The sequence below is a fragment of the Dermacentor silvarum genome, chromosome 8 (genome assembly GCF_013339745.2).
Source record: "Dermacentor silvarum isolate Dsil-2018 chromosome 8, BIME_Dsil_1.4, whole genome shotgun sequence".
NCBI lineage: Eukaryota > Metazoa > Arthropoda > Arachnida > Ixodida > Ixodidae > Dermacentor > Dermacentor silvarum.
Window position 1 is genome coordinate 10,020,406 of NC_051161.1, and position 26,083 is coordinate 10,046,488.

The 26,083-nt window shown below is 45.9% G+C and overlaps 1 protein-coding gene across 1 annotated transcript in view; it reads left to right on the forward strand.

Moving 5' to 3' along the window:
* LOC119460608 (plexin-B-like) overlaps positions 1–26,083 on the forward strand; it is a 213,812-nt gene that overhangs the window by 111,558 nt on the left and 76,171 nt on the right. Inside the window, exons 9-12 of the mRNA XM_037721629.2 lie at positions 14,320–14,467; positions 23,070–23,229; positions 24,614–24,710; positions 25,349–25,457. Coding sequence (XP_037577557.1) covers positions 14,320–14,467; positions 23,070–23,229; positions 24,614–24,710; positions 25,349–25,457 — 514 coding nt within the window. The remainder of the gene's footprint in view (positions 1–14,319; positions 14,468–23,069; positions 23,230–24,613; positions 24,711–25,348; positions 25,458–26,083) is intronic.

Below are 26,083 nucleotides of genomic sequence, written 5' to 3' on the forward strand. Positions count from 1 at the left end.
GCCCCTAAGGGACTAATAAAAATGTTAAGTTTTTAGTTAAGTAATACTTAATGTTAAGTTAGTTAAAAATGTCGATTTAGTTAAGTAGTAGCAATTATATGGACACTCCTAGCGAATTTTTGCCATCGCCGACACCGTTGGCGTCGCCGTCAGGTTCCGTGTATATTTGGGTATATTTAAGCTATATGCCTATATCTAGGTCCAATACACACAGGGGACCCTGATCATGAGAAAGAAATTTACAGAAGAATAAAATTGGGTTGGAGTGCATACGGCATGCATTGCCAAATCCTGACTGGGAGCTTACCACTGTCGTTGAAAAGAAAAGTGTACAATCATTGCATTCTACCGGTGCTAACATATGGGGCAGAAACTTGGAGGTTAACAAAGAAGCTCGAGAACAAGTAAAGGACCGCACAAAGAGCAATGGAACGAAAAATCTTAGGACTAAAGTTAAGAGACAGGAAGAGAGCGGTGTGGATCAGAGAACAAACGAGGATAACCGATATTCTACTTGACATTAAACGAAAAAAAAATGGAGCTGGACTGGCCATGTAATGCGTAGGATGGATAACCGGTGGCCCATTAGAGTTATAGAATATTGGGTACCAAGAGAAGGGAAGCGCAGTGGAGGGCGGCAGAAAACTAGGTGGGGTGATGAAGTTAGGAAATTTGCAGGCACAAGCTGGAATCAGCTAGCGTAAGACAGGGGTAATTGGAGATCACAGGGAGAGGCCTTCGTCCTGCAGTGGAGATAAATCTAGGCTGATGATACATGCCCCGCCATGCTGTAGGACATGTGGTACATGCGGGTTATATTGCCACACCATCCTATCACTAAAGCTTCTCATATCAGACCTTACATTCTGGATAGAATTATGGCTCGGAATCTTGAGAATGGCAGCCCACAAAGAAATGCCATGAAACAAAACACCGATAGCGCATGCCTTTTATCCTAAGTCTTCTCAGACTTAAATAATGAAAGTACGAAACAATAACAGAATTCAAACCTGTAAAAGACGTAATTTTATTGGTGCGGCTGTGTACTACCTCTGGGATCAAGCCCAGGAAAGAGGTTTTAAACATCCTCGATAAGGAAACGTGGTTGTAAAGTCGCTAAGACGTTGGCTTTAATTAATAAACATAAATGAAATTGTCCGACGACAGGATTCAAATAAAGGACTCCTAGCACAACAGCTCGTCTTTCCTTAGTCAGGTTACGTTTATTTAGTTCATACTGCCACTACAGCTACGTGCCTTATTGCACTTGTAATATTCTATGCTATCGCATTCATTGCTTCGTCCTTATGGTGAAACTTATATTTTTTGTTAGTCCTCTGAAGTTCACGTGATTAGCGGCAAAGTATGTCCGCCTCGCCTAGGAACTTGTCTGCAAGAACGCTATGTTCGCTGCGTTTATAGCCTCTTTATTAAAAAATCTGTATTGTCTAAAAAAAACGAAAAACTATAGCACCCTGTATAACAGAGGATAAAGTGTGTCGATAAACTCTCCATGCAATTATTGCAGTACATCTATACAGTACGTCTGCTGTCCACGGACGGCTAATGACCTAAGTACTCATAATATAACTATATAAATCAGTCGAATATTATTCACATGGTGCTTTTGGAACATATATGTATTAGCTACTATAACTAACAAAAAAATCTGTGCGGACGCTAAGTAGTATGTATGATTTTAACACACAACCTATACACTATCTGGACGTATCTTTATAAACTCTTTTCAGCTTCCACAGAGCTGCGCAGGTTTCCTAAGAAAGAACTCGGCGAGATGATAATTTATCTGAAGTTATAAATAGGACTGTTATTTAATGACTTATCGTACGCTGTCAAGTTAAAAATGCGTCCAAAGACTTTGACGCAAACGCGCTCTCGGCTGTATAGAGCACAAAAGGGACATCATAAAACTTTTCGCTGCTGCCGGTGGCTCATACATTGTCACTGCTACGCCCCCTCGACCCCCCCCCCCCTCACGCACACACACACACACACACACACACACACACTTTTTTTTTTTTGTCCATCGCGCTATAGCTCTTTACGCCTCGCCTTAATAAGCTTTGTGCAGAAGCACTAAAGCGAAGCTTAATACTCTGCCTAAGTTTCATCTACTTCAGGTGGCTAACATTTATTGTTTCTCGGACAACGGAAGAAGCGCTCGCACTTTAAAGCATGTTCTGCCATGAGGACGGCGCACATTGGCGACAAAAGTGCGCTAATTAATAATATACGTCACACTGTTCCTTCTTTCATTAAAGCGATGGCAATCGCGCCGTCTGTCACCCTTACTCGGGCGGCGGAAGGGAAAGTTCTAACGCTAGCCGAACTCACCCGGCATGACTGCGACGCGTCCAGAAAACTGCTGGGATAAATTAAGAATAAAGAAACTCCGTTTCCCGTCAAGGAAGAGGATGAAGAAAACGGAAAGGAAATGGGCCATTAAGGAAGGAAGTGAGGCCCCCTATTATTCCACGCAAGAAAACAAAGGGATTTCCTTCCGAATCACGCAGCCCCTAAGTTCCCGCTGTTAATCGCAAGGCACGCGCGAAGCAGCTATAGCAGCGGAGACAAGAGAAGCTGAAGCAATGCCAAAACGAGCGGACAGGCGAGGCGGCATACGACGGCGTTAGTGAGCGAGTTTTAAGCACCGCGGTCCGACTCGCTGTCACGTCGGCGACGCTGCTCTCGAGCGTTTATTCAGCCGTTTACACGCGCTCCAGTTAGCCGCGAGTAAGGCAGATAGAAGAAGCTCGACTCGGTAGATCTGTGCAGCGTCTGTGCACAGAAGCTGCCGCGCTCGTCGCTTGCACCATGGCCGAAGTTTGCAATCCGGCATGTTCCTTGCATAAGAGCATCTCATGAACCGTCGGTGGTACTCGCAATCATTTCTTAATAAGGATGGAAAACTGGGTGAGTTATAACAGGGGCCGGATTCACAAAAACGTTCTTACGCTAAAACTTTTCGTAGAAGCAGGTGTCAGCCAATGATGGTGTTGGACATATCATTAGCGATGGCGGTTGGCCGATGGCAAGCAGCACTGACGAGCGAAAAGCTTTGTGAATTCGGCCCCAGTTTCGTAGCTTACTGCTCGAAAAGACGGAGACAAGCAAAAGAAGGGACTACATGAACGCCGTCTCGAAACTGAAAGTTGATTGGAAACTGGAGCCAAATAAATATATAAGATAACAAATAAGCAAGAAAGAAGTGGCGTGACGAATTCAGCTGTTACAAACACTAGGTGAAGTTATGTGTTATCTAGAAAAACGAACTCCTGATCACTTAAAATGATAGGTGAATGGCAGCTCACGACGCCGAATGCTTACTAATCGGGAAAGGTTCGGTGATATCGCGGGTGTACGCCGGTCCATCTGCCTCATGAGTATGGAGGTGTTAGTGAATTCCGGTGAACAGCCGCATGAGTGGTAATGACTTGATATATGAGAGCTGTTTCCTCAGGCGCACATTAACACAACGCCCAGTTTGACTTATGTATGCCATGCCACAAGATAGATATACCTTGTAAACCACACCCTCACAGCAGCGCATGAAGCGCCTGGTATGGCTAACAGAACACACATGACCCTGATGAACCACTACTCCGTCCGCTTTTTTCTGAATACCCGCGAAAACGCCGCCGATCTTGTTATGCGACAAGAGAGCAACGTTGACACCGTGCCGACTTTTTTAAGCCGGTATGACACCTGAGCGCACGTACGGAAGGACGACGAAATTGCGCTTTTCCAGAACGGGAATAGAATCTTCAAGGTTGCGTATTGCGGCAGCTTTCATTTTTTGAAACAATAGCTCCAAACACATGCTATTGTACTAGTCGAATAGACCCAGCAGACAGAAGACTGGTCGACTTGCGTCCCAAAACTTGCATGCATGGAATGAGTACAAGATTTATACAATGCATATGTCAGCAGGACATAATCCATAATAATTGACGCATAATTATTAATCCATAGTAATATGATCCATAACAGTATTCGATTATGATACACAATGATTACGTCCATAATCCCTGTTTTTTACAATCTTATAGCGTGCGCTGGGCCTGCATTAAAAAGAGCCTTGACAGTTATTTGGGAGTAGTTCAAGCACTCGTGACTGTCGTGAAACGCTAGAGAAAGGTCCGAAAACTGCAGCGTGTTGTCCTTGGCAGCGTCGCAAATAAAACTCGGGCCATCACCTCTATCTTGAAAAAGTTTAAGGATATAATGATCTCGTGCAATTGTTTTTGTCGACAAAACCCAAGTGGTCATCTACGTAACAAAGAACATGATGGGTCAAGCCCCAAAAAGTCCATTGAGTCCGACTTGAAGTCCCCCCTATCCAGCCAGCCTAATTTTATTTCTGATTATTCCACAAACTGAACAGATTTTTATTTAGCAGAACGCTAAAAAAATATTAGAAACGGCAGTAAGGCTTCTCAAGAGTACACTTGCACACATAAAGTTCGGCATTCAAAGTACCGCACAACAGAAATGCTGAGTTTCCTGTTGTAGACAGTTCCAGCAGCGCGTAACGCGGCCGTCTATCGAAACTTCTCTCTTTCATTTTCCCCTCTTGGTTCTTCTCCTAAATTAGAATAGAGATTTGGTCGAGTTGGTCTAAATGCACGGTGTGATTGCAGCCTAAAGCACCGAAGTGCGAAAAGACAAACGTGAAGTTAGCGGAAAGTGGTTGTTCTTTCCGCTAACCTCACGTTTGTCTTTTGCGCACTTCGGTGCTCTGCACTGCAATCACGCCATCGCCTTCTCTTGGCAGCGGACCAGTTCATGGCTCGTATTCACAAAACGTTTACTTGAGTTCTGTCCGAGATAGGCTTCCGCATCATCGACAGTATCCTTTTAAACCAATCGCTAGCGTATCGGCCAATGGGAGAGCGTTCTTACGATAAAAGGAGCTTTGTATACGAGGCTCCGGGGCTGTCCGCATACACGTGGGATTGTTACAATGTCCGCATACTGTCCTTTTTCATTCACTACAAGAAAAGCAACGAGAAAACCGTGGTTAGGCACATATGCTAACAAACGCAATTTGATAGACGCTTTCCTTGTTGACATAACAAGGGAGCGTAAAACTAGTTATTATCGTTTTCATATGTGACAGGCGACTTTTTTTGCAGTATCTGAGCAAAAAATAAGAAATAAGAAAAAGTCTAGCCACTAGGCCTTTGTGCGGATGCATTGGAGGGCCTCCAAGTGATTTTTCACTGAACGATGGACACACGTTAGTAGCAAGCCAAGTGAACATCGGGTGGCTTTTGGCGCCGCGTGGTGACTTGGCATGTTCACAGCGAATTTCCTGACGTGCCTGCTTGGCTTGCACTTAACGCTGAGCCTGCCACCTCACAGCAGAAAGGTTTGTAGCGCTACATTCCGGGCACGAAAACGCGTAGTGACGTCTATTGCTTCATTCGCGGGCTGTTCTTTTTTTCCTTGAAAGACCTATAAAGAACCGCCTATAAATGTGATTTCATGAAACCAGCTGCATCTGGTGTTTCTAAACGCGCTGTCCGAAATTTTTAAATGCATCATTATGTTAAAATTTACATATATAGGTTCAGTTGAATATATCTGGGCGTACTGAAAAAACAAAAAAAAAACTTTTCGCTAGCTATAAGTGCCAGCAACATAACTTCGGTGCCATACACCTATACAGTGTGTCTTGTTTTAATGCTTGGCTCATACATGAAGCGCACATATTTTTTTTTTTACGTAGACGAGAACTGATCATATAAAATAATATAGGTCCGCAGCTATCTATGACGTACACCTGTGTGACGTAAGTCAATGAAAATCGTGCATAGGCAATTGTCAACAAGCATATGGAATGTCTGAAGATTCGGCGAGCGCAATCACTGTGAGGGCCATCTCCGGAGTTTCTGCAACTCTTCGCGATATTAGGAAACCAGAATTACGGCCATCAAGCGTACATGAGAACAGGAATGGGACATCCGGAGAAGCAGCGTCGTTTCGGACGTCTCTAAGAGGCGTGCTGAGAAGGCACTTCACTCTCGAGTAGCTGCAGATGGGGGGAGATGAGAGAAAGAGCGCAGCGAACGTTGTCACGCAGTGCTCCTCCGGCGACACTGGGGATCGTCGTCGCGGGAGGGGCGTTGTCGCGGAAGTGGCATTTATCGCACCGGCGAGAATGGATGTCGCTAATACGATGATGCATGCTCGGCGGGGTTACGGAGCGAACCCGGCTGAAATTAATAAGAGAAAATAAAAATGAACGCAGCGAGGTGCGAACGTCCCGAGGCAAGGTTCCTCCTCCTCGTCTTCGAGTGAGCGCGAATAACGGCCGCCGTCAAGAGCACGTACTACTATACACACCACGGCCTCCCGAAGCGCGCGCGGTGACTTCGAGATACGAGCCTTTTTCTCTTCTGTTGCAGTGTAGTCACTTAAAACGCCCCTGTGCTTGGTTACTTTGCGCGTTCCTTTTACGGCTTTACGCTGAGCGATGAGCGAAAATGCGCTTGCCAAGGTTACGGAGGAAGGAGGAGCCTAGGGCAAAAAGAAGGGGGAAAAAAGTAAGTCCTCGGAGTAGAGAGATGATGAAAATTTATCGCCATCATACACACTATAGGCTTTTCGCGGCGCGTCTATCGCCTTATATACAGTCCCGCCTCGTCGTCATTGTTTCTAGCTCGCTCGACGTCTGTGCTTGTCCTTTATTTGCTTTCATTTTACACCGACGTTTCCGCTCTCGCCTTTGTTAGCAAAGCCTCCTCACTGGCTACCGAAATGGCTGCCGGAGCCTCATCGTGTTTCTGGAGAGAGTAAAGACGGGAGGACGACGCTTTTTTTTCTTCTGAGAACGAAGACTAATGGCTCGCTGAGTTGGCGCTGGTATTGAAAGAAAATTCGCAGAAGGAATGAGATTACAAGATGACTCATGGCGATTCATATCATGCCGCGGCTTTACGGCGAGCGCGGAGCGCGTTGTTTTCGTCGGGTGGCTGTTGTATACTTCTAACCTCGCCAAAATAACCGGGCCCCATTGACCTTTCGCCCTAGTTTGTCGTACCGAAAATTCTAGGAGGATGAGAAACGGAAGAAAGCAGGGATGTTAATCGGAAAGCTATTTGGTTGACTACCCTATGGTGGGAGAGGAGAACAAGAAATTAAAAGAAGAGTGAGAGAAGAAGGAAGTTATTGGCGAAAGCGTGTGCACTAACCGACAGTGTCACGCATTCAAAGGCGCTCGCAAAGACAGCCGCCCTGAAAAAGGACAAGAGCGCTTTCACTGCTTTGTGGACCGGCAAACGGTGGGGATGATGTTCCAGTAGCGCCTGCAGGGACAGCGGCCGATAGTGCAGTTGTGGCTGTGCGTTGGAGAGTGAACTCTAGAGAGAGAGAGAGAAAAAGGACAGGAAAGGCAGGAAGGTCGGCCAGGCAAACATTCGTTCGCTACCCTACACCGGCGGTAACGAAATAGGGGAATAGAAAGAGGGAAAGAGGGAGAACGTGATCCTGCATGGACGCAGGAGCATACACAAGACTATAAACGGAGCGAACTCTATTGCATTTCTTATTGCAATTTACGTACTGGCTGCGCCCCAATCAGGAGGAGGAGGAGGAGAGAAAGAGAGAAGCAAATTGAGCAAGACATTGCGGTTGAATTGAATCTACGTTCAACCTAAATAACATCGTTGATTGAATTGATAATCACATGAACATCACACGGATTTCTTCGAAAAGTACACTAGGCATCGAAATTTGCACAGCGTCGCGTGCGCACTGGATTCAGCAAGAATTTCTACCATTTGTAGAACCCGCGTTATGCGTGTCAGAAGTAAAAAAAAATGAGCATTGTTCTGAAATGCGTTTGTCGCCATGTAAGAACCACTTAGTGGCGCGTTTAATTGCAAATGTGTTGCAGCTTGCAAGTGTGTTGCATCTTGCAAGTGTGTTGCATCTTGCAAGTGTGTTGCATCTTACAGATCGCGCGCAGGAACAGTTGGACCGCAGGATCGGCATCGTTTCTTTTCAGTGCGTAGTGTATGTGTAGTGGTACGCTCTCCATAATTGGAAACTAATAATTGCCATATCTGCCAAGACAACTCGGATAATCTCATGCATTACCTTAGCATTAAGCGTTAATTTATTTGTGAACTGCTGCTAGAGCCAGAGTGTCCGATAACAAATTAAAATAAGGTGGTTTAGTGTCCAGAAACGATCAGTGGGTTACGAGGACCGCTGCAGTGGAGGGTTCCAGTCCAATTTCGATCCAACTGGGGTGCACCCAAATCAGTCTTATGACAACAAACAGCCGGAGTTTAGCTATTGCCCCCCCCCCCCTCATGCTTGTCACATTTGCTACTGCTAAGTCATGTTAAATAATAATAGTAATATCTTGACTTCATTCCTGTGGTCGGAAGTTTGTCGACTGAGCCACTTAGTCTCAATTCGATAATACCCTAGCTTTTTTTTTTAACGTGTGTTTTATTTATGTGACCCAAATTAACGTCTGCTTCGGCAAAGAGTTCTTCTCGCGACATGCTCTTACTGCAATAACTGTGCACCAATAGGCCAGATTTTCTCGTTTGTGGTGGTCAGGGACTCCATTCGGTAACGGTTCATGTCACTCCTCAAATGATGTGGTGTAAGTAGACTAGACCCCATTATGGGGTTTTACGTGCCAAACCCACAATCTGATTATGAGGCATGCCGTAGTGGAGGACTCCGGAATAATTTGGAACACCTGGGGCTCTTTAACGTGCACTTAAATCTAAATAAACGGGTGTTTTCGTATTTCGCCCCCATCGAAATGCGGCCGCCGTGGCCGGGATTGTAAGCAGACTCCTTGGTGAAGTTATGTGGGCTGCGTTTTGTCTTGACGAGACAACGATGCTCTTGAAATCAAGTGCTTTGGTTCGGTGGTTGAAACAATGCAAAACGTATGCAAGCGCTAAATTATCAGTCGTGTTTCATCATCATCATCATCATCATCATCATCATCATCATCATCATCATCATCATCATCATCATCATCAGCCTATATTTATGTCCACTGCAGGACGAAGGACTCTCCCTGCGATCTCCAATTACCCTTGTCTTGCGCTAGCGTATTCCAACTTGCGCCTGCGAATTTCCTAACTTCATCATCCCACCTGGTTTGCTGCCGTCCTCGACTGCGCTTCCCTTCTCTTGGTATCCATTCTGTAGCCCTAATGGTCCACCGGTTATCCATCCTACGCATTACATGGCCTACCCAGCTCCATTTCTTCTGTTTAATGTCAACTAGAATATCGTCTATCCCCGTTTGTTCTCTGATCCTACCGCTCTCTTCCGGTCTCTTAACGTTACTCCTAGGATTTTTCGTTCCATCGCTCTTTGTGCGGTCCTTAACTTTACCTTAACTGTTTTGTTTAGCTGATGGTAAACATTAGCACTTACACCACGTAGAATAAAGAAACGCCGCCATGTTGGGGTTCTGCATACGGAAACATTGTGGCCACCCCACCAACGAGCACTAGTTAGGTTCACGTCGAAAGCATCTTTGTATAATCATGGAGGCATATTTAACGGTGAAATGAATGGTTATTTTAAGTTAAGATGCGTGTAAACTGAGCCGGTATGACTGATGTTCATTATGACCTCAGCCCGCGAAGGGGATGGCAGCGGCAGGAAATTTACCACATAAGGGCTCAATTCTCAGATTACATAAGGGCCCAACCCAATTCTCAGATTACATTTAGCTTAGGACTGATCATAAATACTTGCGCAGCTGGGCCAAATTCACAAAACATTTCGTTCGTAAAACCTGTTTCCCTGTTTGGGGTGAAGCACCTTAGGGCCGAGCCTTGCCCCTCGTCGTCGTCCGTCGTCCATAGCTCTGGTTTGCATGGAGTCCGCTAGGGGCGCTGCGGTGCACAAGGGCTACATAAGCGCTGTATATACTGTACACACACACACACACACACACACACACATATATATATATATATATATATATATATATATACACGCCGGAACGCCGGAAGCGTTCTCTATCTGAGGTTGGTGGCGCGAGCTTCGCGTACATATACTATATATATATATATATATATATATATATATATATATATATACTGTGCTTCCTATGCTGTACACATTTGTTGTCGCTCATTTGCATGCTCGAGTGGGCAATGTACGGGGCATTCACAGTTACCCGAATGATCCCCCGGTGCTTCGCCCACTCATCCTCATTAACTTCGTGGATATGCGGTGTTCTTTTTCCCCATTGGCCCGCCGTCTTGGCTAATATGTCCGACATCCTGATTGGCTGTCTGGTCGTACAAAAAGTTCTAGTGCAAGTACACTTCTTGTGAGTGTTGGCATAGATTCTGTAGTGGTTCAATATTTATCCGCAGCACTGTTCATTCTACTTATTGCTGCCCTCCTCCTCCCTCCCCAATTTATTTTTCCTTCCCGACCTTCATTACTGGCCATTCTTAACAGAGCATGTGGTAGTTGCAGCATCAGCACTGTCGAATTCCCTCTACGAACAACAATTTCGATACCACCATTCACTCATACCAAAATTGTTTTCGGAGACCCACTGCGTGAAAAACAATTCCTTGTTTCAATGAAAAGGTCGATGTATTCAAACTACTACTTTGAGAAACATTTACAATACGCTTATTGCGGAATTCGACACTCAGGGGACGCCCTCTACAACTCGGGAATCACGCACGAAGCAAAACAGTAATACGGAGGGGTGGGGGGGCTCCGTACTTTGACAGGCGTGGGGGGACCAGATAAAGCTGGGACCCCTGCGAGAGAACTCTTGGACTGTGATTCGGTGTTTTCCAACGCTTTGGCTGCGAATCGTCCTTTTCTTCGTTGCTCCTTTGTTTTTCAGCGTCTCATAGATGTGCTAGAAACTTTGACTTTTTTTCTCTCTTTTCTTTCTTTCATTGTTTTCCAGCGCTCACTGGTCGCCAGTACTACTCATCTTAATTAGTTTCTTGAATGTCTTCTTTGTCCACACTGAAGCGCCTTTGGGTTCTCGTGATTAGGTGGCGCCTTACCGCCCTCGCCCTCCAACGTCTTTCTCGCTGTTTTTGTTCTTCTTCATCGAGGTTTCTTTCACTGCGCCTTCCTGACTTCTGGTTCTTTTCTGTCTAGCTTAATTTTTATGTCTCAACCCTGGTGTTCTTCTTGACTCATCGGACCGAGTCCGGCATTGCCGGGGAAGAACGCGTCTGTAATTAAGTTATTTTTAGTTCCGCAGTACTCGACAAAGACGTCGGTTTGCTTTAACCTCTATTTGTTTTTGTATCGTTTTTATTTCTTTGATGGCTTTGATAATAAACTACCCCTGCCAAAGTGATTGCGCTGCTCAAACCCGTTTTCTCGGTTTCTGACTATTTGAGCTCAGCGAAGGAATTGCAGCGAAGTGGCGCTAAACAAAAAACGTCTTCAAGGCTACATAAATGAAACGGAACATTTCATGTTGGTTTCCTAGACGTCTAGGTGGTTTACTTTTACGTAAAGTTCTTCAATTAGGAACAAAAGGGTCGGAACAAGAAATCTTTAAAGCACAGTCACCAGGGTGTCGAAGGCTTTTGATCTTTTGATCAAGTACTCCACGTAGCCATGCGGTGACGAGAATAATAAATAAAAAAATACACGTGAAAATCAACATTTGAGAAACAACCAAACCGTGAATCGATAAAGCCGAGAACATAAAAGAGAGATAGAGAAAAAAGACAAATCTGTGTGATCTTATCACTTCATTGTGCACCCAGCGAAGTGCGAGCTTCTGGCGTTACAGCAAAATTGAAAATGAACTAAATAATACGAGTAAAAAAAATAGCTCAGCATGATGTATGAATCAACTTTGTTTGCTTTCGTGTAATATAGAGCTCGGTGAACTCTCTCTTTCTCAATCTTTTATCTCGCCACTTGAGCCTGACGGCCGCCTGGTTCCTTTCGGCAGGAAGTGAACCCCGAATCAACCAGTCTTTCGGCTGACTCGCTCCAATGCACCGCTGAGGTTTCTCCGATGCCAAACTCGGTTACCGATAATTTATGGCAAAAACCCCTCCCAAAAACGAAGCGAATTGAAACATACGCCTCGCTCGCTTTCAACCCGTCGTAGCGATCGGTACTCTGGTTATTATATCCAGCCATGACTTCTGCAGCATTTTGCAAAACAAAGAAACGTGAATTATTATTATAATTTTTTTACAGAGCAATGCCGCCCTTGCAGAAAAAAAAATGTAAGCAGAGCACGCCGAGTACTTGGCCCTTTCTGCAACTTGGCCGATTAAGCGCGGAACGGAGTGTTTAATATTATTCCATCCTATACTTTTTTTGTAGCTTGACAGAAGGCTGGTGCGGCTGAGATAATGAGCAAAAAATAAGTGTGTCCGGGGCATTCAGCGAAACTATTTTTTACGAAGTAATTGAAGCATGGAAAGCGATAAGCGAGTGCTTTGACGTTGGCAAGGCGCTCAGCTCCAGAACTCTGTTACATAGAACTCTGGTCGCTTAATATTGTGCGCAACTTGGGAAATAAGTTTAAGCCGGGATTTCGAAAAAAAAGGCGGATCTTCTGCACGAAGGAAGCAAAAATTACGGGTTTATTTACGCTCAACGATACCGACTCGCGAAGCGAGAACAAGCTGTTGCGTGAAGGAAGACTACAATTAAAAAGATATATCCTTAATTCTGGATCGAACATGCGGAGTGATCATTACATGTTTTAAGCTTCCCTTTGTTATTTTTTTTACGTATGTTAGTTACCACAGTGGGGGTTGTTTCAGCGTTTTATTATTTTTTTTACATATTCTTGTTTAATGAATGTATAGCCATAACTGTACAAAAAGCACTCAAGGACGAATTCCTGCGAGTTGTTCACTAGTCGTGGCACAAGAACCACATTAAAAAGCCAGAACACACGACAAATGCAGCCCGTCTGAAAAATGTGGAAAAAAATCACTTTATGTTCTTTTCTTGTGGCGTATAGTGTTTTGTGGCGGTCTCACACTTTTGTAACACATAGATACTCGTATCTTTTTTATTAACGACGGTTTATTTGGAGAATTTAGGGGCCAGTTTCTGGGCGTGTCATCAAAACTAGAGCGTCTTGTGCCGCCTCAAGCTTTACGACAACCAGGCCAAATTATAATGAATTATCCAGCACAGGGAGCATACAGCGCCCGGAATATAGTGATTATTCAACCAGCAGCCGTGGCTCGGCGGCTACACTCAAATAACTGAAGTAAACCCCACATAACCAAACATATGTACTACTCTTCCTGGCCCGAGCACTCAGCCAGTGTATTTCGGGAGTTAAAACCGGGTACGACACGAAAAGAACGATGCAATCCGACGTCATATGTTGTTGGCAGCGTGAAGCGCGGTTACTTGCTCCTAAGCTGCAATATATTTGCGTGCCTGCGCGCGCACGCACCAGAAAGAAGAAGAGGTAGGATATGCAAGGCAATTAGGCTGACCAGAAAAGTCGGAGGAGGCAGGGGAAGAAGATGTGAAAAATAACTGACCGTACAAACACGCGCGAAGCGCCTGACAACGGTCGTAGTCTTTAACTCACTCCACATGCTTTTAAAGAAACACACCAGTGTTCTTTTAGCCACTCGGACTGAAATATAGACCGGGGCCTGCGACCTGTAGGTTCTGTACAGACTGTATGCTGACTTTTTTTTTTCGCTTGGTTGGCCACGCGGCATAACATCATAATGGGGTTAAATATGTATAAGCAGGCAGGCCAGTTTCATAGAGATACTGCAACAGCGACTAATAAAATGCGTTGTCCATAATCCATCTATCATAGTCGACATAAGGACGGTTTTACATCATCGCGTGGCCTACATTTGATTCTTCATTGCTCTGTACTTACTTCAAATTTTTTTATATTGGTTATTTGAGTGCCGACGTGCTTAAAGAAAGCTGATTAACTGCAGCTGCTCCCTTTGAATTTGTTCTTTTTTGATTCAAAGACAGAACTGTTCAACTCGTCCCAACATTCAGCGTACTTCGTACAGCGAAAAATGCCGAACTTCCTTGATTTTCTATTACGGGTTAAGAAAAAAAAATCACACGGACAGGACAAGATGCAAGCGTTCTGATACGTTCTGCCATGACGCATACGCCACCACAGGACACGTACAAGTGGCGTTTGTTGTGTGCCCTACATAGTTTCGCAATACTGAGCTCCAACTTGCCCAAATTTGCACGTATAAAAGTCGTTTCTTTAGCTTAAGACTCTCTACATCGTCCGAAACTAAACAACGAGGTTTTCCCTCAATCATTCTTTCTCCTTCGCAGGTGCACAGTGAAGGTCCACTGCCAAAACGCCACGGGGACCTTGGCTGAGAGAAGCAGCTCGGCGCGTTGGCTCTCTCTTGGCTCGAACAAGTGCATCGACTTCCTCGCCGTGCGTCCAGACCAGCTGCCCTACAAGTCCATGTCCATGGTGAGAATAACTTCGCATCAACATCATCCATGGTCATGTGCAAACAGAATGTGGCAACAGATAAGCAGAGTGGCTGCAGATGTAATTTATGTATACGTTACATTCAGTGCTTAACTGAAAGTGTTTTGCAGAAAGCTGTTTGAACAAATGTGCTCCCTTCCGAGAAACAGGGTCGGTAATGAATTTGGTATAGGTTAAGGGTTTCTGCGATGTGCGTGGAGATAATGCACCGTTGGATACATCGCACGTTATGTGGACGTTGGTATCGGATGTCATTTCCCGCGTTCTTATCGCTTATGAACAGTTGTTAATAAGCTTTACGGCTCGTCATCCTCCTTGTGCGTGTGCACAATTGCTCCGTAATAAATTTCACCTCGGCGTTAGTTTTCCTGAAACATTTCAACTCAGTAGCATTTGTGTGAAGCACTCGAGCAACCTTGCAGTCATCATTGTGTATTTGGTGTTGTGGTAGAAAGTGCTCACTTGGAGCACTCAAAGGCCTCAAATCTCATGGCGCATGTGCTTTTCGGCGTACTGTCGTCAGCAGAAACACTCACAAGGGGGTGAATTGCATACATCCTCCTGATACCCCTGGCACGTTATATTGCAGATTGCTTTCAGCCCTTCGTTAACTTAATTAAGATGCGATTACGTAACATATTCGCATAGAATGTGATGCTTCACGCATGCCAAACTGTATGAAGGTGGTTTCTCTTTAAACCAGAAGACAGCTTAGGGACATAACGTCTTTCGAGAAAATGGACAATAACTTGATAGGCTGTTGAATCTTCACAGACACCACGAGAACAACCACAATGTTCGTTTTAATTACCGTGAAAGGACGTGAAAATTTAGGATGCATAGGTGACATGTGTTTGTATTTTCGAGGTTGAAAGCTTCCTCCTGGAACGCCGGGTCGGTGTCTGGAAACATCCAACGCTCTCGGCCAGAAATGTTGCTGCGCGCTGAAGAGTGCTGACGCTTGGCCAACGAACAATTAACTTGGTTTCTTTCGAATTTTTGCCGGCATTAGGCCAAGAAAAAAATATGAAGCGAAACATGAGACGACAGCAAAACGAGCACTGGCTTGAAAAGTCTCAGGAATTGCCTCCTCTCACCACCGCGCTGCGGTTTTTTTACGCCCTTTTCTCCCGCCGGAGGGAAAAGGGGCTTTTCCTCTTCGGCTTCTCCACCCGTTGGGGGATTCCTGGCAAGAAGCAGCGGCAACAGGCTCTCGGCTGCCCGTATCTAACACATGGCAACCCTCCCCATTATGTTAAAGCTTCGATCATGTCTCTCTTAACGCCAATAAAAGCAGTTGTTAGCATATCAAAGATACGGGGACTGTTACTTTGTTTCACGTGTATGGAGAGTATGCTTCTTGTGTCTAACAGTGGCATACCAAAAAAAAAAAAAGCAGTAGCCCATCCCCTGTCGAGGACATGGGGGTAAGCGAAGCTTGTCGCGTGTTTCTTTGGTGTTCCTCCGAACGAATTGCACTGACGAGTACCACGTTGTGCTCGAACCACAACCGGTCGCACGCACACTGCAGCTGGCTCCGAAGTTCCGGTTGAGAAACTCGCGTTGAAACCTGTCCGTCGCACCGGGGAAGTTGGCGCTATCGTTGCTGAGGCGTGCACCACCGTTGTCGGGTTCATGGAGGGCTAGACGACGCTGACATTCGGCCTCAACATCGCGCTTCCGCAACTCGGGGTCCGCGGCTCTTCGCTGACATTTCGCCTGCGTTTCGGAAACCCTCACGGTAGAATCGGCACGTCGACGACGAGCCCTTTCCCGAGCGCGTTCATTCTGGATGGATTTCCATGAAATGGCTTCAAAATTGAAAATTCAAAATGAAATGGCCTGTCCGTCACGTAAGACAATGAATGGCTCATATCCCCTTAAGCAATGGTTCATACCCCCATAAACGCGGCCTCCCCATTACGGCTACAGAAGAGAAGTGAAATTCTACGCTGGAATGATGAGCGGCAAAGTAGCCAGCTGTGGAAGCAGACGACGACGACGAACGCGGGAGCAGTGGCACGAGCGCGTGCCGTGCACGTGCCGCGTGCCTGTGCAGCTCTGACAGCAGCTGGTTTATTTAGCGTTACATCGCCGGCGCAGGCTAACGTATACAAGCTTCGCCCGAAAAAATAAACAGATTTTTCATGTTTATAACATACAAAACAGTAATAAAACCCGGCTTGATAAGCGATTATTTCCGTGGAGACTGAATTAAATTCTAGCGGTTAAGGTGTCAGAACGACGATATGGTTATGAAGCACGCCATCGTGGGAGACTCCCGATTACTTTGGAGCATGTAGGGTTTTTAAAGTGCACGTAACTATAAGTACATGGGTGTTTTCGCCACCCTCGAAATTCGGATGCCGCAGGTGCAGTCAGACCGGCCACCTCCAGCTCATCAGCTCAACGCCATAGGCACTCAGCTATCGCGGCAGGTAGGACCCTAAGCTGTCTTCGTGTTTCAGGAGAATACCTCGCGTTGCTATGTGTGCAAGCGGGCGATTCATTAGAATTGTAGATTAGGGGGCGCAACATTCCGCTTGTGTACGCAAACAGATTCATCATCATCATGAGCCTATATTTATGTCCACTGCAGGATGAAGGACTCTCCCTGCGATCCCCAATTATCCCTGTCTTGCGCTAGCTCATTCCAACTTGCGCCTGCAAATTTACTAACTTCATCACCCCACCTAGTTTTCTGCTGTCCTCGACTGCGCTTCCCTTCTCTTGGTATCCATTACGTCCCAGCAAAAGCCAAGCAGAGTTCGGATTCTTGGGAGCCCAAGCCACATGCGTCGCCAAAATCAAAGCGCACTATTGCCTGTCGCACTATGACAGCCACACGTACCAGAAGATGGATGTTTGGAACGCTTTCAGCGTAGAGCTTTCTACAATCATTACTTGAGGGAACGCTGGATCTAGTGTCTACGAGAGCTTCAATCAGGGCGGTTCAGTCAGAATGGGAATTGTGGTTAGTGCGTGGAGTTGCCTAAACTTCGTCCTTCTGGCTTTAAACGGCTTCGTGACTTTGCAAACTCATCACTTTCAACAAAATGCTGTGTCATAAATAATTAAATAAACAATAACAAAATTGTGCGACGGTAGGATTCGAACATAAGCGCTCTAATACATATGCTCGATCTTGAAACCATTACGTATATGGTCGTTTGCGTCGACATCGGCGGACTCACGCGGGCAAGCGAGCGCGTTGAGACGCTTGGCGAGTCTCGATTTGGCCACCGCGACAAGCGGAACTACAGTAATTAGTAGCGATTATGTGTGTCCGCAGAGCCTTATTGCCTTCTGCATTAAAAAAAAGGTATAGATTGCTTTGGAATTTAAGCCAATGAATGGCCATAAAGCGCAGTAAATGAAGCTGCAAGGACGTCCGAAGCCACAAGCACGAAGATCAGAGACATCCAGGTGCTAGCAATCGTTGCCATGGTGGTTAAACGATCGCAGTGCCACAGTTCCCCCAAGTAATTATTGTAGGAAACACTGTGGCTTACACACACTACAAATACGCAAGCACTGATCAGCTTAGCACGAGAGGGCGAAAAGCTTTTTTTTTTAATCGCTACTAGCTCAGCTTCTTTAGTTGGCAAAAAAGGAATCAAGTTATATTAGAGTCATAAAGCAAAATAACACAAATCAGACGATTGAAAAATAAAATAAGTAGCACGCAGTATATGACCGACGCCATATATTAAAAAGAAAAAAAAAACTACTGGGCAGCTCACTGGCTAACATGCTCCTTCGCTCTCGACGTACGTCACCTCAAGGCAAAGAAAGCCCTCGCCACATGCACTGCGCTTTCATCGATCCTCTCTAAATGTTGTACAGCATGCGAAGAGGTTGCGCACACTTGCAGCGCACTGGTGAGAGTGGTCGCATTTTGCTGCTATACACTAGATACTACACCAGAAATCTTATTCTACGAAAGCTGTGCGCAGGCATCGTGCAGAACAGCGGCACTTTCTGTATGATCCACGTATACTTTAGTTTCCACGTGAGCAACAACGTACAGCTGCGCCCAGTCGTCTGGTTATGCGGCCACTTTCTGTCGCGCAACACAACTAAACTTCCTGCGAGCGAACTAAGGACTGCGCGAGATGAATTCGTCGAGCAACGCACACACTCAAGTTGAGCAGTAACACTACAGCACGCAGCAGGAAGTGCCCCATACGCGATCGTGCGCATGGAGCAGACATAACGCAAAAACGGCCACGTTATACTAGCAGAGACGAAGGCGAGCAGAGCCAGTGCCGGGGGAAGAAGATAAAAGCCTCTTTCCAGCTCTCTTCCGACGGGCCAGTTCCTCCAGTCGGCTCAAGTGGTCCTGTGGCTCAGTCAACTCGACTAGCTCGGGACCCCTCCCCCTTCCTTTTTTTTTTACTTGCGGCCTCTGCATCAACATATTAATTGAGTTACGGACTCTGAGAATGCAGACGCTCTTTTGCGGCTCGCCGCCCGATAAACCACAGCCAGCCCTCTGCCAGTTCAGCCATCTCCTCTGTCGCCTTGCGCCCGCTTCGCCCCCACGTGCAGTGCACTTTTGGCTTCAGTTATGTATTTCGATTGCTAGCAATGAGAGTATGTGGAGGACTCGCTTGTAGTTCTCGCTCGTTTTTTTTCTCTCTCCTTCTCCATCTCGTCTCTTCCTCCATCTCGTTTCTCGTAACACTTGCCTATCTTTCCTTTGTTGTCACCCTGCGCTTCTCTGGCTCATAAATATTCCCCCGATTATCATCAGCGCTTACCCGTGGAGCTAGCGAAAGGCTCTTCGTGTATTTTTCATCCTCCCCCCGATCCTAAGAGCGCGTCGGCCCCTACGCCAAAAGAGGATCCAGCGTTGGTCGTCCCTACCGTGCTTTTCTTTTGTGCTCTCAGCCGCCGTGACTTGTTCGCTACTAATTCAATTGAGTCTTGTTATGACAGCGGTTCGGGACCTCTCGCCAAATGAAAGCTGCGCAACCTCGGCTTCGCTAGTTGCCGTCGCTGCTTCGGTTACTGCTTTTGCTTTCTCCACGGCTGAGCCGCGCAAGAGCTTCTGGTTCCCACACGCTTGTCGGTCGACGCGTTGCACCCAGATTTCAGTCGACTTGTTGAGTGCCTGCAGGTGCGGATCGCGAGTCCTCTCTGAGCGCGGAACAGCAAAACATTGTGCGCGAACCGCCACCCAGCACCCGAGACAGCGGCACTCAAACTCAATAACACCGCGAAGGCGAGCCAAGACAACAAGGCCATCGCGGGCTTCGCGGTGCCGCCGTGTTCCAGAAGCATGGCCCAGCACGAACCTCTGCCGAGTAAATAAAGAGCATCCTAGAATACCGCAGCTTGTTAGGACAAAAAAAGTGGGAGAAAAAAAAAAAAGCGGCTGGCGGACGGCTATCACAGGGTGGGACGCAGGTGCGAACGCTGTTAGATCATGGTGTCATTCTTATGGGGCTTATATATAGTTCATCATTTTATCTTATCCTTCTTTCGCCAACCACCGCAAGCTGGCGCTATGCTTCTTTCATTATGACTATTTAACTAAGTTTAAATTTTTGTATGTAGGCAGGCAGGTAGTGCTTATCGATAAGATTTGAACTGTTAATATGCATGTTTCACTAGTATATGATGGGAAACCACTGTGAACGGTGAATAACGTCATTCGGTACTTAATCGCACTTATACTTGAGTGCCCGCAAATATTTATACCCGCCGATACTTGAATAGATTGTCGCGAGGGACTACGCATGTTTTGTTTTTGTTTTTATTGTTGGCCGCAGAGACTAGTTATTATTGCTTTTCTAGCGTTTGTAAGAATGCGTTGCTGTTACCATGTCCAGATCTGAATTAAAATGTTTTCGTAATTATTGCGATGATAATTAACACACCTCATTAACTTGAGGAAACACCAAGGCCAATATTAAGATTACTTCTAGTGAGTGTAAAATAAGTTCAGTGTTCGGAATACCGTTGATAAAGAACCAGGAGCATCAAACCTTGAGTAGAGGATAATTATGTGGTCACATTGAACTATTGAACTATTTATTATAACAGGTATACATGACTACGTGACAGAAGCCCCACGAGCGCGTCTGTTAGCCTCGGAAGTGTCTGGTCTGCTCTCCACGTCCGCGCGTAACTTGATCCGATGTTTATTTTACCCGCGCCCTCTGGTGGCATACCGGAGCCGCTCGTGGTTGCCAGACGCCGGAGGCGGAACCGAAACTAACTGAGCCGAAACTGTGCGCTCCCACAGAGCCATAGCAATAGGGAGGAGCAAAAATAAAACGTGGAGCGGGCAGGAATATTCCACGTTAGTTTACAATGACACTTACTATCCGTATTCGACTAGCATATGTGGCTCTACCGATTACTCAAACAACTGTTTCAAGTTCCACTAATCAAGGATAAAAAAAGATCTGCTTCGACCCAGCTGACAAAACACGCATTAAAGTAACGTACTGTGCCACGTCAGAAAACCGTCCAAATTGAATGCAAAAAAAAAAAAATAGGAATTTATTGAAGCTCTTGCTCTTAGCGTAAGCACTAACATGCATGCGAACTAAAGCGAAGGATTGCAGTGGAAACGTCGAGCCCAACAGTATCCAGCATAATTGGGGCACTCCTGTACGAACAAGAATTCTGTTGCCGAAAGATCGCCAACTGAAGCTCTGAAGAAGAGCAGGGAAAAAAAAACACAAGATAAAATGCACTAATCTGTGCGGCAGGGCCATGTCTGACGCTGACAAGCGTGCAAGAGGAAGGCCTTATTGAAAGAATTATCCTGCCTGTCCTTTAACTCTTTCACCGGGCCTCCCCTTTTTGCGCTCGCGACTCGCGAGCTACATTCCCTATTCTCGCACACGGCACGCAGGAGGGCGCGACCTCCGCAACGAAAATGAGAGAAAGAAAAGGCGCTCGCTGTTTCGCTCACTCAGCCACGCGTCGCTCGAGCAAGAGAGCTTGTAACGCTCTTCTGCAGCACGGGGCGCTCCGATCCGCGCCGCCCAGGACTGATGGCTCGGTGTGGCTAGGCTTGAGGCTCGCTGCCGCGCCGGCGAGCACCCTTAATTGGGAGTGACAGTTTCGCAAAAGCGTGCATAATCGAATTTGATTGGACGAAGAGCGCCCGCCGACGCCCGGAGATGAGGATGACACTGGCGGCGCCATATACGGAAGCACTGCCGCCGATGCAGACAGAGTTGCAATAAGCTTCGGCCCCCTTTCCCCTTTTCCATCCCTCACATTTCCCACCACCCTCTTTTCCTCCTTGACTCGGTTCGCCTTTCCCCCTCTGTGGATGTTCACGGCACGTTGCTCTACGCAGCAGAGAGCGAGAGAACGACATCCAAAGGGTAAACGCTTGCCTGACTTTTAATGAAAAGGACGGGCTCGCCCACGAGAAGCGTACCGGGTTACGGCGCCCTTTCGGGCGTGCATAAAACTGTCCGAAGACGCGCACTTCCACGACCTCGTGCGCACGCGGACGTCTTACTTACAACGGGCTCGTTCCGCATCATCTCTTTGGCGGTGCAGCGCTGTCGCCTGACTTGTGTGCGCACTTGAACGTATACAGGCTCGCGTACAGATTTAATAGATTCGCGCAGAAGCACACAGTTACGACCGACGTGGTGAAACGTTTGCCGAGGGACTGCCACTAATCATCTTTGCCCATTCCGCTGTCCCTCGCTCTTGAGTTTGGTTAAGTGCAAAGTTTGTAATGACCCGTAGCGGGTAGCACGGAGTAACTTGCAGCCGTGTCCACGAGTTGCGCCTGAATCGCAGCTCTTGGTGTTCTGTGAAACGCGCGGATAGCACCGCCAATCGACAGAAATATCCACTGCTACCCTGGTAGTGGATGTATTTTACTAAATGTCGGGACTATTTTAGTTGAGGACTTCAATTCACAGGAGACAAGTAGGAGCGTCAGGTCACTGCTCCTCAATGAGCGCCCCCGATGGGCTGCACAACTCAATATTGAAAATAATTGTATCCGAGTGACCCAACTAGATAGAGCAGGCTGCCTTGGTCTAGGTTCTACGTTGCGCCTGCGGGTTACTTACTATATATATATATATATATATATATATATATATATATATATATATATATATATATATATATATATATATATATGCTCTACTTTTGCTCCCACGGCTGTGAGCGGCTTCCTAATGGTGTGGAAGCTCGCACAGTCAGCACCAAAAGTATGCAAAGTATGGCGTCTAAGAAAAACATTGTTATTTGCGCAGTATTGGCACGCAGCTTTGATTTCATACTTCTAGCCTGTAAGAGAGAACGACAGAACGAGAGAACGAGCTGTTCTTGACCATAACCGGTAAAACATACTGTTTTACCGGTTGTGGTGCGCAAATCCCACGGTCCATAAACATTTAACGCCATCTGTACATGAGTAACTAGAAAACAAGTGACAGGGGTCAATGCTGCGATGTGGTTGAGATATAACGAGAGAAATCCTTGTCTTTTAATCTGCGTTCAGTGTATAGCCTCAGAGGCAGAAAACAGCAGCTTAATTTGCCTTACACTAACTATCACTAAGTACATATGCGCGTTCCTGTTGCAGGTGGACCTGGTGATCAACCAGCTACCGCAGCTTCCATACGGTGCGCACTACCTCTGCGTGTACGGCAGCAGCGCCCCGATTCAAGCACGCGTTACGCACTTAGGCCTCGCCTGCATGTCGCCGCTGGTTGCGGCTAGACCACCCATCTCGCCAGGGAGAGGTGCGTGTGCAACGAGAATATGCAGCGCGCACAAAGATGGTTCAGCATTGCCGCTAAACTATTAGGCCTAAAGTAGCGCATGGACAGAGGACGTACGTGCAAAACACGGACACAGGAAAAACGAGAAGGACGACGCAGACGCCAACTATTGCTGTTCTTGTTTTGCACGCCTGCCCATTTCCTCACCATGAATCCCTTATCCAATTTGGCCAGCTTTCTGTCTTTAAAAGACGTATCTTAAGAACTTTATTTGACTTAAGCCAAGGCCCACTAAATGCCGCAGCTGAAGGAGAATAGACTGTTGTTTGCATATATCAGATAACATCACAATATAAATCATCACGGAAAACATCGCAGAATGCACATGATGCTTAAATTATTGATTATCTATTTATTGATAAAAGAGAACACCACCATGCTATTGCAGTCGCGTGTCAGAAGATAGGATCATGAGTAGCCTACGTGAAAAAGGAAGAACAAAGTTACGAGTTTTGCGCTTTGTGTTTGTCTCTGCTAACGAATGCTGACCTTTAAATCTACATTAAAACGGAAATTAGAAGTAGTTGGTTGTTACTAATATGTCACAGCTCATTAGACAATGAACTACCAAGGAAAACAGACACAGATAGCGCTGACTTACAACTTATTCGCTGGTAAATAACACACATACTGTGCAATATCTACCCGCAAGGTGTGTTCTGTGCCCATAAATCATTTATAAGTCATCACTCTGTGTGTCTTGTTTCTGCTGTCGTACTTTGTTTAATACACTGGTGTTTACTAATGAAACGTTTCCATCTAACGGCGCCATATTAGGTCGCTGCAGGGAAGGCTGCGTGCATGTACACCCGTGAGCAAAAATATACGGACCAGGGGTTGCGCGAAAAAGCCTATTTTTTTCCTGGGCCTATGAACGCAACTTGAAATTAAGGACTGCAGTTCAAACTTGGCATTGCGATCGTTTCAGTGTACTCATCAATTCCAGTTTATGCTTGTTAATTACGAAGAAATTCCGTTTTCTCGGCGACCCCTGTGGTCCGTATACTTTTGCTCACGGGTGTACGTACATGCGTACTGTAACTCGGTGTTGAGAAAAAAGAAACTGTTGCTCGTTAGCGCCTGCGTAGCAGTGCCTGCACCAACAATTCCAGAATACAACCTCCTAAAGACTGTCACAACTCACGGAAGAATTATTTTGTAATTTATTGAAAGGTCTATCGTTCCTTGTATTTGTCCTTTTTTTTTTTTGCCTACGCGTGAATACACAGATTTCATCGAGGCAAGGGGGGGGGGGGGGGGGGGGGCGCATGGCTCAAGAACGCGCCTCGATATGGTTCCACTCATTCCTTCGTTACAAACTTTTTTTTTTCATCTTTCCAAGCAGACCACGTCATTGTGGACTTGGCTGTGCGCTCCAGTGAGACCGACACCGACTTCATTCACAGAGAGTTCGTCTTCTTCGACTGCAGTGTTCACAAAACGTACGTACACCTGAGGTTGTACAATAGAAAAAAAATATCTTACTTTATTTGTGATTTCTTGAGAACATTACCTGAACGTGCTTTCGATATTTATCTTGCTTGCCTACGTCACAAAAAAATCAGGTTCTGATATTCATCCTAATATGTCGGAAATAAATCGTAATGACAGCCTGGCACATGCACGTTAAGCATCCAGCACACAGACAATCTGATTATGCAGATAGTCTCTATTTCAAGCACCGTATATATTTTTCCCTACACCTCCTATTAATCCTCTATTAAAGCATTCAAGTGGCTTACTTCGGTAAGGTTAATTTCAGTAACCTGAAGCTGCAAACATATTTTACAGTCTACTCCAAGGCAGTATTTGGAGGAGGCTTCCATTCCTATGACTTCACTTACATGCGACCATTTTCGTTATTGACCACGTAGCATTAGATTAGCGCCTCGTGATTGAAAGCTGTTGACGAATAAGTTGTAATAAAAATAAAAGTCTGCCAAAAATAAAGAGCAAAAAAAGAAATGAGATTCTGCAGGCAGCGCGATAATTCAGACACCTTGGAATCGTACGTTTTTATTGTACATACATGCAATTTCTTGTCGACACTGAAGGTCTCTAGAATTCGTCGTTGTTTCAGGTGCAAGTCTTGTGTGATGAGCTCGTGGCCCTGCAATTGGTGCCTGCACGAGAACTTCTGCACCAGCAACGCTACGGACTGTGCACGACGTGTCATCATCGGGGAAAGCGTACGTTTTTTTTTTTTTTTTTTTGTTCTTTTTACTATATAAGTCCTTTGAGAAATCTAGACCGCAGATAAATCTCCAGTGTTCAGTCTTTGGAACACGACCGCTGAGAAGCTCTTTCTTGGGGTATACAGCCTACAGTAGCTTAAACTTATTAAATTTATTCTAATCTATGCTTGCAAAACGGGAACAAAACAAAACAGTAACAAGCAACTTCTTCGTTTTGAAACCTATAGAGAATGCGATAACTGCATGAAACGTTACGCCAGCTGACGCAGCCAACACTGCCAACACGTGCCTGATCTAGTGTGAAATCGAGCTGAGGCATCTAAGTAAGCACCGTGCTGGCAATGCAAAATATAAATTGGAGCGAAAGTACTGAACAATTCGTAATAATTTCCAACCACAAGAAATGGCCATTGGAAACCAGGGTACTTAGCTAAGACGGACGAACCGAAGCGAAAGACAATTTTTTACCATATGGCACCGTTCAAGGTGCCATTTTTTTTCTCCGAGCCCGTTCGTGGAATATCAAGATTAAATGCGCCCTTTAGTATAGTATAGTGCACCTAATGATGACAGTACCATTAGCACGGAATAATGCAATGTGAACGTGTGGCTGAGCCGCT